General features: G+C 48.3%; 1 protein-coding gene across 2 annotated transcripts in view; it reads right to left on the bottom strand.

Moving 5' to 3' along the window:
* RFX4 (regulatory factor X4) overlaps positions 1 to 13,611 on the bottom strand; it is a 90,989-nt gene extending 77,378 nt beyond the window's left edge. For both annotated transcript variants that reach the window (XM_027715319.2, XM_027715320.2), the window contains exon 1: positions 13,204 to 13,611. In XM_027715319.2, coding sequence (XP_027571120.1) covers positions 13,204 to 13,246 — 43 coding nt within the window. In that variant the 5' untranslated portion in view covers positions 13,247 to 13,611. The remainder of the gene's footprint in view (positions 1 to 13,203) is intronic.
* Positions 13,612 to 14,563: the final 952 nt, after the last annotated feature.

The following is a 14,563-nucleotide window of genomic DNA, read 5'->3' as shown; positions in this document are numbered from 1 at the left end:
TCTGTATCTTTTCTTATTAAGGAAACCATCACTACCCTAAGAATTTCTTCTTTTGCCTGTCTCAGAGTAAGTGCTGAGGTCTGCATGATTCCTCAAGCTTTTCTCTTCAGAGCTGATCTCACTGAACATGGTCTGAGATATGCCAGCACCCCACAGACACTGTTCCTGCTGTGTTGCACCGTTGCTGTGGACAGAGAACTTCTAACCTCTACAGCTGTTAAATTCATATTGTCTGAGCAGTCTGCCTGTTTTGGCCATCCCTTAGTGGGCTGCAAATCTAATTTCTAAATGCTATATGAAAGTAAAGAAAAACTGAGCCAGTACGTCTAATATTTTGACTGATGCAAGTGGAGACTACACCTTGTAGCACTTCAGTGTCTTGGATCAATTTGTCATATCACCTTAGAAGACAAACCACTAGTTTAAAAGTCCCTTAAAGGCAAAAGAGATGATCCCTTTCTCTCAGGAGTAATGATTACGAGATAAACCTGAAGTCTGACCCTCAAACTATTAAAAGCCTATTCTACTACCTGCTGTACATAACATTTAGTCTGAATAGAAGCAGGATTCCTGTTCTGTCTCTCTCACACCTTGCAGCACAGCACTCTTGGTTACAGGCACATCTGCCACCTGAGAAGTGTAATGCTGCTGGAGTTCTCTTCAGGTTGGTTGCAGCAGCACATTTAAAGCTTTTAAAGAACCACACTGCTTGAAAGAAAACAAACAAAAATCACTTTATCTCCAAAACCTCAACCTACTGCAAAAGCAAGACCTGAACAAGACCTTGCGGCTTACTCTCCGCACGATGTAATGAACAACTGTGTGCCTGTAACATGACAGGGCTTGGCAGCCATTGGCTCCCATCGAGGGCATTAAACCCCCTATAAACCAAAATCAAGCAGAGCAAGCTATTTGGGACAGCACACAGGAATTTTCTAAGACGTATGTTTTCACAGGTGATGTAATCAAAATCTCCCTCCTCTCCACTGTCAAATGCAAGGTTTGCGAGACCATATCAGGGCCATCATCCAGCTGCTGTTCCCTCTGATTCCTTCAGCACGTAGACACTCCTACTTCACAAACCAGCTCCTCTCTGACCATTGAGGAGGACCTGCCATACAGAGCCTAGTTTTGCTCCTCAGTGTGTCATTTGGTGCTATCGGCCAGCAAGGCACACTCCCTTCAGTCAGTGTGTGTGAGCTGTCAGGAACCTCTTCAAGCTCCACAGGAAATCATGCCAGTGTCCTCCTTGGTCCTGGATAGCCATCTTCTGTTCTTCCAAGAGACCTTCTCCTCAGGGATGACAGTGACACATGGCCTTGGTGCAGATGGCAGAGCCGCTTCCCTGACAAGCTGCCAGATACCTTGGTGTTTTGTTTGCTAATCTAACTTTTTATTTCATTTCCAGCAGGGCAAAATGTCAGGCACTCTTGTTTCAGTCCTTTCTTTTGTTCTTATTTCTTGGCATACAATTCTATTGGAACTATTTCAGGGTTAATGGACATTGGCCCAGGGCACTTACTGGATGTTGGCAGGAATGGTTTTGTTCTTTTTCTTTGACTTGTGATTGTGGTAAAGCATTGTGAAGATTCGCCTTGATATCATAAGAATGCAAAGTATGATTCTCTTGAATGTGAGAGAGCTCTTTTTTTTTTCTTCTTTTAACCAGGTCTTTGGTCCTAGTACTGATTTTCTACTAAACTATTTGATAAAGTATATAAAATTGGCATGCCATGTTTAAACTGTTAATAGAAAGCACCACAGTTCATAATTTAACTCCTCCAGAATACTTCGGCCGGAAAACTGGAATTTATGAGATGTTGCATTCTGCTTACCCTTTGCACTGTACAGAAGTTCATTTAAATGTGATACTTTCATTTAAGTACTCTATCAACAATGCTCCTTGTTCAGAAACTGCACCCCAAATGTAGATCAAGCACCCTCAATAACCCTAGAATACAAGATTTCTTTGCACATTGATTCTGGTGTTTTGGGCAGCCTCGAGCATGCATCAGACAAGACTTGTGAAGTCCTACCTGTTCCCCTCTCTGGAATCACATAACATATTACTATTGCATTTCCAACTCAATATGCATGATAATTAGGGAGTAGCCCTTTTCCTCTCCCAGTCACACACAGATGCCTATCTATTGTTTTATTTTGAAAAGGAAGCTTCACCAGACCAGTAAATGGCCACTTGGCTTTTGCTTCATCAAGGCCATTACTCATTTAATGGCAAAGCAAACCTCACTTGGTCTGATTTCAGTGCAGTGACATTTCCTCACGTTCCCCTAGGATCATTTAAGCTAGTGACACCAGTATCTGACCAATTCAACTCTCTCAGAGCTGAACTTTAACTTGCTGTGCAACATGCAGCCAATCTTTTTATCAGTAAAGATCATCACACACATCATGTGCCTTCCAAGTACCAACTCTGCACACAGCAAAGTGTACCCTCATGCTTCCACAACATGATGCGTTATAGCTCCTCAGTCCTTCAGGATCTGCTGCACGAATCAGTGTAAATGCCATCATTGTCTCTGATTTAGCTGCAATGTTTCCTTCCAAGGAAATGCAAACATGCCTCTTGATCACTACCAGACCTATTCTTTCCCAGAAAAAACCTCAGCATTTCTTGATGCCCTTTGTGCCCCAGATACCACTAACTTCTTATGCTATAGAACTAATGTGAGACCCACAAGAGAGCTCATAGGGCCTTAATTTCTGGGTACCTTGCACAATATGTCTCACACCTTGCAGCAGTCTCGGCTCATTAGCTTTTGGGTTAAACATTCCCAGCTGCTGCCACTGCCCCTCAGTTCATCAGTGTGTATCAGAAGACATAAAGTCCTCAAGTCCTTAATTCAGCTCTTCTTCACCAGTGCACAAGGCTGGAGTCATTTGGCTGAACAGGAAGGCTGTGACTCAACAAGAAACAGAATTTGCATCAAGTAGCCATGAAACATTTCCCCTCTGCCTCAGCATCTGATGAATCCAGCAGACAGGCCAATTTGGCACAGAGGCAGCAGTACATCAGTAAGACAGGCCCACAAAGATGACAAAATGAAAAGATGTGAGATATGGGTGGAGGATACACAAAACCCTGGATGTGGGGCTCAGAGAGACAAGAGAAGAGGGAGAAGTCTGGCTGTTGGAAAGGAGATGAAAAAGAAAAGGAAAATAAACAAACGAATGAATGAGAAAGAAAAGGGCATGGTCAGAAATAAAGGATAGAAGAAAATAAAGTAAATAGAGAGGAGATTTTTTTTTAAATTGGGAGAAAAGAGGTGAGCTCCTGAAGGAATGGGGCTACAGTAAATATTTCTCATTAGAAACAGCATCCTGTAAGGCAGATAGAAAGAACATAAGAAGATAGACACATATGTACAAAAAACCTCAATTGTCAGGACATAATCATAGCAGTAAGAAAGAGACAATCACTTGACCGAAAAAGAATGTGAATTAAAGGAAAGAGACACTACATTTACTCAGATGGTGGCCACCTTTCCTCACTTTATGGATCTCTATTCCAGATCTAGCTGTTGCTCACTACTGTCAAAGGATGCAGCCATCACATTATTCACAACCATTTTGTGGACAAATATGGCACAGCAGACAGAAACAAATGAACAGTTTCTTTCAGCTCTCAGGCTGCACCCAGAGAATATCTGCCTACCAAAACTAGCAGAGGGGACATCAACAAATCGTCATAACATACCCCTGCAAAGATTGGTACCTCTTCGAACTATTCTGTGTATACTGAACAAGCATTTCATGCTATTAATTTTATAGTCTAAATGGAGTTGACAAAAAGTCTTTGCCAGGTCCCAGTGTGCCTAGACTCATGGATTTGTAAACCTTGTATGAATTTAGTCCCTTCCACACTGCGTCTTCCCTCCCCTTAGAAAGTATTATGAAAGTAGACCAGTGCTTTTAAAACCAAGAGCTTGGCTTTTCTGAGAAGTCTCCAGTCTCCACTGAACAATATGCAAAACAAACTCAGGGAGGGAACATGAGAAAAAAGAGAACTCTTCTTTCCTCCTTCTTTTTTTGCCGAAGACTCACCAAAACAAGAGTCTAGTATTGAATATTCAGGACTGAATACTAACTGCTCAATAGACGGTCTGTTTGCAGAGCTCAAAGTGGAAATGACCCAGCAAGAAGGAGAGGTGAACACACTGCTCCATCCATGTGATTAAACCGCTCTGTAAATGCAGTCCTCCCCACTTCGTTACAATGGAGGCCATTTGCTACCCCTACCACAACTGATTTTAAAAAAATGTTTACATTAGAGGGGCCCCTGCACCAGTATTGTTCCTGTGACTCTACACTTAGGAGAGAGAAACTTTGGGAAACCTGTGCTAGCCAGTCAGTCCAACCAGCAGGATGTGTTATTGCCACTGCTTGGGAGAAAGGAACAGGGCACCTTTCTGGGAGCAGTCCCTGCTCTCAGCCTGCAAAGAGCACAGAGTGAATCTTACCTGGCTGCTGCCTTGGTCTGCCATGGATCTCGTAAGTCTCTTAAGCGCTCCTCCTTTGAGTTAGGACATTATGGTGTCACACAGTGAGCACCCAGGAGGCCCATCTGGGACACAGGCTGGCGTGCAAACACAACACGCCGTTTAGCAAATGTGTCATTTGCACTCTTTCTCTCCTAAGGCCAAATTTTCCTTGATGACTAAAACATAGCTGATTGTACCCTTGATCCCAAGAGACCCCAAAGAAGCAGCCTTTTACTTACACAAGGCACACATTGCAGACCTGTCGTGCCGAGAATTCCTGGTCTGGCTCTTGCACCATGTCTTCCCCGATGGGGTCTCTGTCTCACACACAGCACAGGGCACAGCTCCTCTCCTGCTGCCCCCAGGGTGCCAACATGTTAGCCAGCAAATCTCTGGCCCACTGCTTGGCCCAGTCCAACAGAGAGAAACATGGAGATGAACGGCTGTGCTGGGAGGTGGGTGAGTCTCTTCATGGAAGCCCATTCCCTCCAGCCATGACATGAGCCCACGCACCCAGGAACGCCCATCACAGGAGCAGGCAGCTCTCATCAGGGAACAGCATGATACTGCTGTACCCGGACACAGGGCACTCAGGGAGCAGTACTCAGCTTCCATATTTTCTTGCACCACATTTTTTTAAAGGGTCTATCAGGCCAGTGCAACCTTAAGGACCAGCCAGGAATATTTACTTCCCCATGTCGCTTCAGTTTTTTAAGGGATAAAGACACAGAAAGTATTTTACTTTCCTCACAGCATCAGAGATAGCAACAGTTAGGAGTAGGGTAGCTAGTAGTTAACAGCCTTAAATACTCATTTGCTTAATTAGGACATCCTGACCCATGCTGATGGTTAAAAAGGATGTCAGATGAGAGTGGGAATCACACAAGCCAGGTGGTTGAGAAATTTTTTTCCCCTTTGAAGGATAGGATTTTTCCTACTTCCTACAACCATCCATGAATCGTAATAAACAAATGGTCTATTTCTGTAAGATCTGAGAATATTAGGAAAAGATACAGCCTTTCTTGCTTTTCCTCTGCCACACAGGAACTTTTGGTCTTTTGCAACAGATTGCACCTTTGTTATAGAGTGCTGAAAAGTGTGGTTGGTTGTAGAAAAGGATGTTCTGTGGGGTCTTTTCAATCAGGTATGCATTGCTGTCACCATAGGGGACCTACCTCTGGGACACAGGTGGTTTCTCCCAGCACTAGATGACCTCTCATGAGATCTGACTAGTGAATTAGGATCTCCCTCCAGCTGTAGCTGAGGTAGTTTAAACATTTCTGAAATAGTTCAGCAATTAAAATGGTTGGGGGTTGTAGGGGGGGAGGGAAATATGTTAACCCTTCTAACATTCAGTTCTATCTGTATTTACCTCTACTTTTTGCTTTTCCTGCTAGTTTTAATTATGTTTGTCACTGCATTTCTGGTATTTTATTGCTTTACAAGTGTAGCACAAGCTATATCCGAATTTACAGATCCATACAAGAAAAGAAAGCTCATGTCTATTTTGTTGACTTGGAGATCTCCCTTGCAAACTTGTATTTGCATGTAAGATATTTCATATAATGAATTTTACCTGACTTAATACAAGCGCCTGTAAGTTTTGCCCCAAGTAGCCAAACTAGTAAAAATGGCTGCATTGAAGGAACCAGGAGAGAGTATAATTCTAAGGAGTGCAAGTTTAAAAAGAGAAAATAGAGAAGGTGAGCAGCAAGTAGTTCTATTTCTCGACACTGTATTCTTTAAAAAAAAAAAAGCAGTAATTTCTAACACTCAAAACATGTAGTCGTTCATTCTAGGCAAATATCCTTTTTTTTTTTCTAGATATGATCTCAGCAAGCAAATCAAAGCTCCTAGAGAAGAGGATTTTGTGTTTCTAAGTGTTTGAATCCCTGCCATGGGGTTCATGAGCACTGAAAGCTTCAGCACAAAGTTTGTCAGAGTGATGATCACAGCATCTGACTACAGCAAGACCAGAAAACTGATGAAATCCCAGCATATGTACCCAGTCTACTGCTCTGAAATGAATGCCTCTAATCCCCAGGGCTGTAAAGTTCAGGGAATCACTCATTCAGAGAATGTGCCAGCTATCTAAGATATACTGTTTGCCATTACAATAATATTTGGTATCCTGCACAAAAATGCTCAGGATAAGCTGCTAATTAATTGTGAACACATCATTCATAGGTGTGAATGAACTCCTTGGTTCCTATAACAACTTCCATCTCAGAGAAATTAAGTTCAATTACCAATAAAAGAAAACAAAGTGCTTAACTGTAGCTGAAGTGAAGGAAAATAGACAGTGCTGAGTCCTGCTTTTCGACCTTGGGGCAATTTGAGCTGCAAATGAGCTGTCTCCTCCTGGGTGCAGTGAGAGCTAAAGCTATATTTAACCCTCTCCACTTTTTCCTAATTTCAAATTTATCAGAAAGGGAAGAATTGACAAAAGTATTTAACCAACACTTCTTTATATACAGAGAATGAAACCACAGCTCTTGCAACAAGCAAGAGAGGCTCTGACGCCGACTTAATGCACAGTTTCTAAGACTGGCTAATATTTTATATCTAACAAACTGTTCTTGCTGCAAATCTCCCGAGAAAAAATAAATGTAAATTAAGACAGCCTAGTACTGCTAGTTATGTATGTAAAATAGCTACAATTAACTTATTACACATTCCCAGCTGTGGGGAGGGATCATTATGTGCTAACCCTGGGCACCTGCCGCCTCCCAGGCACACACATGGACTTCAACAGGTGTTTCCCTTGTGAAGCCATTGCAGGATCAGGACCCATCTCCAACAGCAAATAGCACCACAGTTTTAAAAGCTCACAGAAACTCTTTGGCACACATATATAATTCTATAGGACCTGAAAGAAGTGTGTAAACATGCCTGTATTACAGACATATTAAAAAACCTATGCGGGCCTCCACTGTCTTAATTATCGCCACATACCCTTCCTTTCCTACACTTGTTATCTATGGAATCGCTCAGCCATCAAATATCCTTTATGCTATCCATCTTCCTAACTAGTATGTTAGCAATCAAATCCCCTGGCTGCTGGAGTGCTGGGCTCCAGCAGGGTCGGATCACACTGGGTATTCATTTTCAGACACAATGAAACAAATAGAAAATCCAGCCCAGATGCAGGGAAACAGACAAGTGGGTGAACTTAAAAAATTCACAAACCTCAGTGCTCACAGAATTGTGAGCTAATTATTTGGACTCCAATGTCACATCAAGTATCCCCAAAGAACTGACCTTATATTTGTATTAGTTACATGACAGCCCACCACTGCTCTCAAGGCATTGTTATGAACCATCAAGCCCCAGCTGCATTTAAGGCCACCTCTTCAAAAGTCTTGATCTGAAGAGGTACTATCATTTCGTCACCACGCGGATTTCAGTGATCCCATGATTTGATCTTTAGTTTGCTGCAGTGAAATCCTATGTATGGAAATCATATCCCAGGGGATGCACTTCCTTATGGCTGTCCTAACTTGCAGATCAGTTGCAAATTAAGGTGGAAGAAGGCAAAGGTGTTTACATTTGGAGATGCTGCAGATTTTACAGCTACTCTAACCTTCTTCCTTGCCTGCACACTCACTGCATCACTGGCTGAAACCCAGACTTATTTTCTAAAAGCAAACAAGCCAACAACCCTGATGGAAGCAGGATACTATTTCAATGGCTTTATGTGGGACAGTTCCAGCAGCATCACAAGTATCTTAGCACAAAATGGTCTCTTCTAATTTCAAAAAGATCTTTTGCTCAATGTATGTTTGCTATAGCAAAGGTGTAACAGTGATAGGCCAACTGAGTCTACGGATTTCTTTACAGTCTCAAACCCAAAAGTTTTATTTGTCTGAATCCAGAGTCCCTTCTGTAATAAGAGTTCAACTCAAATAAAATCTTGAGGACTATAAACCCTAAACTGCACCTTAAATAAATTAAATAGTTTCCTATAGTTCTCTGGCTATTCTCATGCAAACATTTGTTTTAGCTCTTTTTTCTCTCCATCCTTTTAAAGACCTTTTCTCTACTGCAGGTAAATAACAGATTGCAGAGCAGTGAAAAGTATCACAATTCCCCCTCCCTAAGAATTTTAGAATTAATTCATTAGCAGACAAATATATCATAAAATTGTTCTTTTCTCTGAGTCAGACTTAGAAGATAAACTTCTTAGTTCAAGGAAATTTTGATCAAATTACAAACCTCTAAAAAAGTTCCTACAGATTTTACAAAGTTAATAAAACCCCCTCAGGAATGAAGACCTCATCCGGTGATGGGACTTGCATTTAGATCCCAGTTCTGCTGCTGCTGAAGGCAAAGGGAGTTGCCAAGGATCAGGCCCTTCAGCACAAACGTTGCCTGCAGGATCTCCACAGGCAGCAGGAAAGAAGAAACTTTATATTGGGTTGATTTTTTTTTCCCTGCTCCATTTCTTTCATGTGTGAAAGCTTATGAGATACAAAATGACATAGGACAAATACTCAGGTTCAACTGTACAAAGGACCAGTGGTATTTCTTTTGCATCTCCGTATCATATCAAATTCAGAATTCTAAAGAATCATTGGATCATCTTAACTGCACAGCAGATAAGAGCTTTTATAAACACAAATTCTAGAACAGTAAAGAACTTTTTTTTTACTTATTCCAATAAAAGTAAGTCACTTTTTTTTTAAGTATGAAAAGTACTCCAGAAAAGTGGAAAAAAAGCCAATAGCAAGTTTTCTCTTTACTATGTTGCAATAAGAAAAGCAAACAGTTTTCAGAAGCAAAATCAACCATTCGTTTGGATTAAACAAATTGGAATGTAGGATCCCACAACTCAGCATCACACATACATTCTGAAACATCACAGCTCCATTCCCAACTAGCATTCAAGTACTTATTACCACTATTGGTAATTTCATTAATTGAACCAGGATATGAAAGCCACTAATTCCCTTCAATCGGTGCTTATATGCTAGATCATTTTATATGGCAGGCTCGTCGCAAAGGTCACCCACCACTGCCGCAACACCTGTCTATGTTGATAAGAAGACAGACTGAAATCTGGCCACTGCCACAAAGTTTTCAACCCAGGCGGCGGAACCAGCTTTTCGCGGTTCAAACAAACTGCTTTAAGGGCCTAATCCCAATGTCCTTGACCGCACTGAAAAGCTTTCTGCTCGTTTTAATGGGCTTTGGATCAGCTCCTAAGTCTCAGCTTCACGTCCCAAGGACCTCATCCATCTAGCGCCTGGAAACCAGTGGAGGTTTTGCCTGGCTCCAATACTGAAATAACGAGGGATATTTATTGAGTTGTGCAGAAAAGTTGCGCTCCAAGAACGTGCCTCTGTTTCCTTCGGCTCCTGCTCCCCGAGAGGGGCGGCGAGTGCTGTCCCGCGGACGCCGCGGGGAAGAGAAGTTGGCGGCCCCCCGGGAAATCCACACCGCCCCGCGGCCCCGCACGCCGCTCCCGACCGGGCGGCGCCCCCGAGAGCCCGGCGGGGCGTCCTGCGTGGGAGAGCTCCCTTGGGGCGGCGCGGGGGGGCTGAGCACCGGGGCCAGAGCTCTGCCCCGCCGGCAGCGCCCCGCACTCACCGTGCCGATGTCACTAGGGGGGGCTGCGGCTGTGGAAACCCGCTATTAACGCTCGGGGTAGCCCGCAAAGCCTCCTTCCCCCGGCCCAGCCGCCCCTCGGGGCGCCCTTGGGCGCTGGGTCCGAGCACCCAGCCCGCCGGTGAGCTTTGCCGGGGGCGGTGATGGGGTCCTGGTGCGGCAGTCCCCGGTTCCCCGGCAGGCTCCGGGCACAGAGGTGTCGGGTTGCCGACGGGGCTGCGGGGTGAGAGCCGGGCCGAGCGCAGGGCAGGCGGAGCAAGCCCAAAACCCAGACACAGCCCTCCCGGGATGAGCCCTTTGTGCCCCACAGCGGAGGGGCGGGGGAGCCCCAGAGGGGGCCGCACACTTCCCCCGGCGGTTCGACGGCTCCCGGCCTGGCTGGGGGCAGGTACGAGTCCGAGAAACTACCCCTGGGGGCGGGCGGGCGCCTGACGCAGCTAAAGGCGGCGGCAAAACGGTGAGAGGGAAGATGCCGCAAACCCACCGAGAAGGGCGTGTGGCCCTTCGGGGTGGGTGTCCCGGCCGCGGGCCGGGCCTGAGGGCAGCGGGAGAGCTCCGAGGGCAGCTCCTCGCCAGCGCCGCCGCGCCGTGCCCAGGCCGGGCCGTCGGGGCCGGGCGCTGCTGCGGGAGCGCTGCCGCTGTCCGGCCCCCGGGATGGGCTGGGGGCTCCCCGGGACCCCGAGCGGCCAGAAATCACTTCGGCCTTGGTGACAGCCCCCATGGGTCACTCTACAGGTTAGGGAAACGGGAACCAAACTCGATGGAAGCACACGGCGCTGTTGAGGGAGGGTGAAGGAACGAAACCATTCCCCTACTTCAAAATTAGAATCGCGGGTGATTTTTTTTTTTTTATCCCGCTGGTTTAGGAAAAAACTGTTGAGGATAAATTAAAACATGACTGATTTTTTTCAATGAAGCCATATTTCTCCACAATGCAAAAGGATCTTTACATAACAACTGAAACTCAGGAGAAAAGCTAATTGGATTAAGTCCTCTGAAAGGGAGGTTAAGGTGTCTGAATGAGACAACTGCAAAGCTCCACTTTTCTTGCCATCTGTTTAGCACGACTAAAGTGTTTTTTGATTAATATTATCTTAATCAATCATGCTGCCATTTATTATAACTATACTGAAATTAAGGAGCGAATAGTACGGAGGCTCAGCCGGAGAATTTACAATTCTTAAAGGAAGAGTAGAAAACGCGGGGCTTTGTTTTGTTTTGTTATGTTTGATTTTTTCTTTTCGTAAAAACCCGTTCCACTCGACAACGAGATGATGCCGCCCAGTCCCTTAACCCCACCTCGGCAGTGCCGCCGGACAGGAGAGCAACTTTCTCTAACACCCTACTAACTCCTGCACACGCTCTGACCCGAACACAACGATTCCTTCCCCGCCGAACGCTTTCTCCCAGGAACAGCCCGCCAGGGTTTTTACAGTCCCGGGGGCCCCGCAATAAATGTGGCCCAAACCCGGCTGATTTCGCCGGTGGCCGGAGACGGGCCGAGCCCACCCGGTGCGTTGAGCGCCCCGCGCCGGGACCGCTACAGGAACAGCCGAGCGGGGTCGGGCAACCCGCCCTCCCTTTCTCTCTTTTTTCCCTTTTTGTTTTTTTTAATCAATATTTAAATTATACAAAATGCCCATCGGGCTGCTTTGGAAGCGAGGGATGGGAGAGCCCTTGACGGGTTCGTGATGGCAGGGAGCGAAGTGGTTCCGAGGCCGGGTCTGCCCTGCCCCATCGCCCCTTGGCCCGTCCCCACCCGCACCAGCTGCACCAGCACGGCGCCGGCAACACCGGAGGAGCCGGGACGGAGCTGCGGAGCCCCGAAGACCGGCGGAACGTGGCCCGCCGAGGCCGTCGGGGAAGGGCAGAGGGGACCTGATCCCTCTGCGGGGCTGGGACAGCTCAGCTCTCCACTTCCCCGGCCACCTTGCCCCCAGCACGGCAGTCATAGCCGGCGCAGCGGCTGCAGGAGGGGACGGGGCAGATCAGGAGCGGGCAGAGCGGGGGCCGTCCCTAAAGTGCGAGCTGTCCGCCTGGGAAACGCCTGGGAGGGCAGGCAGGCAGGCAGAGATGGAGGGAGGGATGGAGTAAGGGGACGAGGGGGTGTTTTCCTGTGCTAATAAAATAAAGGAAAATCTCAAAGGTTACCGTGGCGGCCGCCTGCCCTCCGCTGCACGCGGGAGCGCTTGGGCTGCGCCCCGGGCAGAGCGCAGCGTTTGCGGCCGCTGGAAACCGCGGGAGAACGGGCAGGGCGGCGGCAGGGAGCGGGAGAGCTGGGCCCGCGGTTTCGGGAGGCTGCCGGCTGACAGCCGCCGTGGGATAGACCTAGGCCTGGGCCCTGCCCCGGGCAGAGCCGGCACCCGCCGCCCCACGTCCCCCGCCGCCGCCCCCGGGCCGGGCCGGGCGGCAGAGGCGGCCGTCGGATGGCGGGGCGCGACTGCGGCCCTCGAGGCCGGCGGCCTCTCCGCTAAGGCCGTCCCCGTAGCCTCCCGCCGGGGCTTCTCCCCTTTGGCGGCGCTCGCTGGTGGGACTCCAGCCGCCCTTCTCCCGTCCGCTTGCCGGATCGGCCAGGGCATCGTTTGGGGGTGCGGGGAGAGAGACCCACCCTGCCCTTCCCCAAACTGCCTTCCCTTCAAATCGGCCCAGTCTCGGCTCTGCCCGCGGGACAAGACGACCTCGGTGCTGGGCTCGCCCTAGCCCACCAACCATCTTCCTTAATAAACCTCGTTTTCTCTCCCCTCTGGAAGGCTCTACTGAAACCTAAGCGAGCGTCTAAAACTAGAAGAGGATGGGCAATTAGTTTGCCGGCCGGCAGCGTATGAAGAAGAAAAAAAAAAAAAGGAAAAACCACCCTCTGCTCCATCGTAACTGCAAGTGGAACCGCAGGGCTCCTCCAGCCCAGGAGCGAGAGCTCCCCCTCCGCGGCCCCCGCACCTCACTCCCCCGCACACACCCGGGCTCATTTGCCTGCGAGGTCGGTGCGACGGGCAGCTCCCCCCGCTGCCGCCCGCGCTGCCCCCGCCGCCACGGTCAAGTTAAAAAGTCCTCCCTGAGGGGCGAGAGGAGCCCGCTGCCTGCGGGGGGGACTTACCTGTGGAGTCCATATCGGGTTCCTCCAGCAACCCGCAATGCATGCTCTTCCCATGGACGGGACGGGAGCCCCAAGGTCCCGGGGTGTGGAGAGCCCCTATCTCAGAGATGCGCGGGGGAGAGGGAGCAGGGTGGCGGCGAGGGGGTGGGGAGGGAGGGCAGAGGCAGATAGTTGGGGAGGGGGGTGTAGAGCGGGAGAGAGGGACACTCCGTAATCCAGCAGGGCAAAGCCAGACCCGTCAAAATGTTTGCGGATGTTTCATGGGAAAAAGCATCATTTTATAGAAGCCCTGATGGGAGAAATGTCATTGATAGGCCAGCCAGCCTGATGAATGGCTGCTACTCAGATGGGGATGTGGCAAGGCTCAATGTGAAGCCCATTGTGATGCTGTTTTGAATAAGAAAAGCTTTCCTCCAAAAAGGGGGGCCTTAGATCTACGCAATCCCAACACTTCGACTTCCCTCTTCTATTAGAGCATTAGAAACGTTTTTCTTATTTAAAGTTCCAGCGGTCTTTCCACTCCTCCCTTCCCTCCCCCAGCCCCCACCCAAGGTCCTTGGCTCATTACAGCCCGAGATCAAAATTGGCTTAGATCTTCAAACGGGCAGTAGGTTTGGGGTTGTGTTCTTTGGGGCTGCCGAGTGTGCGTGCAGCGCGGCCGAGCTCCCCTCCTCCTCCTCATTCTCCTCCTCCCGATGGGCTCTGAGTTGGGATCCTTAGCGGGCACATGGCATTGGAAGCTGCACAGCTTCCCAAGTATCTTGTAAGCTTAGTTTATTGTAGAATAATAAAAATTTAAAAAGGGCGATGTGTGTGGGTAGGAAAGGGGGGTGTGAGGGGAGAGGGAAGTAGCCAGTGTCTCGGCAAGTGATGCTGGCACTGCAGTCCTGCGGCAGGGACTCCCATGCGTTCCCCGGGCCTCGGGGAGCGAGGGCAAGACGGGGTGGGGGCCGCCTGCCACCGGCTTGTCTGGCAGCGGAGAGCGGCTGGCCCGGAGAGCTTTCCGTGGGACCCGGCGGAAAGCAGGGGGTGGGTGATCCCGGCAGCCAAGAGAAATGAAGAATCGAACGGGTGCGTTTTCAAACTGGTGTTGCCTCCCAGCTTTGGTCCGAGGATGCGAAGATCCCATTTCGGGTTAGAGGATTGCGGGGGGAGAGGGAGGCAGGACAGAGGCTGGAAAAAGTTGCTTATTCTGCATGCGGTTGTATGTGCTGGAAGTGGAAGTAAAAGTGCAAAGCTAGGGCTCTGATAAAAGTGGCTGGTTTAGGGAAGGAAAAGCTGTGATTAGAATATGAATAGAGCTCCAGGAGAGGAAGAGAAAGGGGGATTATAGCTGAATTACTTTGACCATGGACAGAGC

The sequence above is a fragment of the Pipra filicauda genome, unplaced genomic scaffold (assembly GCF_003945595.2).
Source record: "Pipra filicauda isolate LSUMZ 115617 unplaced genomic scaffold, ASM394559v2 scaffold313_size859762_pilon, whole genome shotgun sequence".
NCBI lineage: Eukaryota > Metazoa > Chordata > Aves > Passeriformes > Pipridae > Pipra > Pipra filicauda.
Note: the sequence above shows the minus strand (reverse complement) of the source record. Positions and strands in the feature narration are given on the sequence as shown.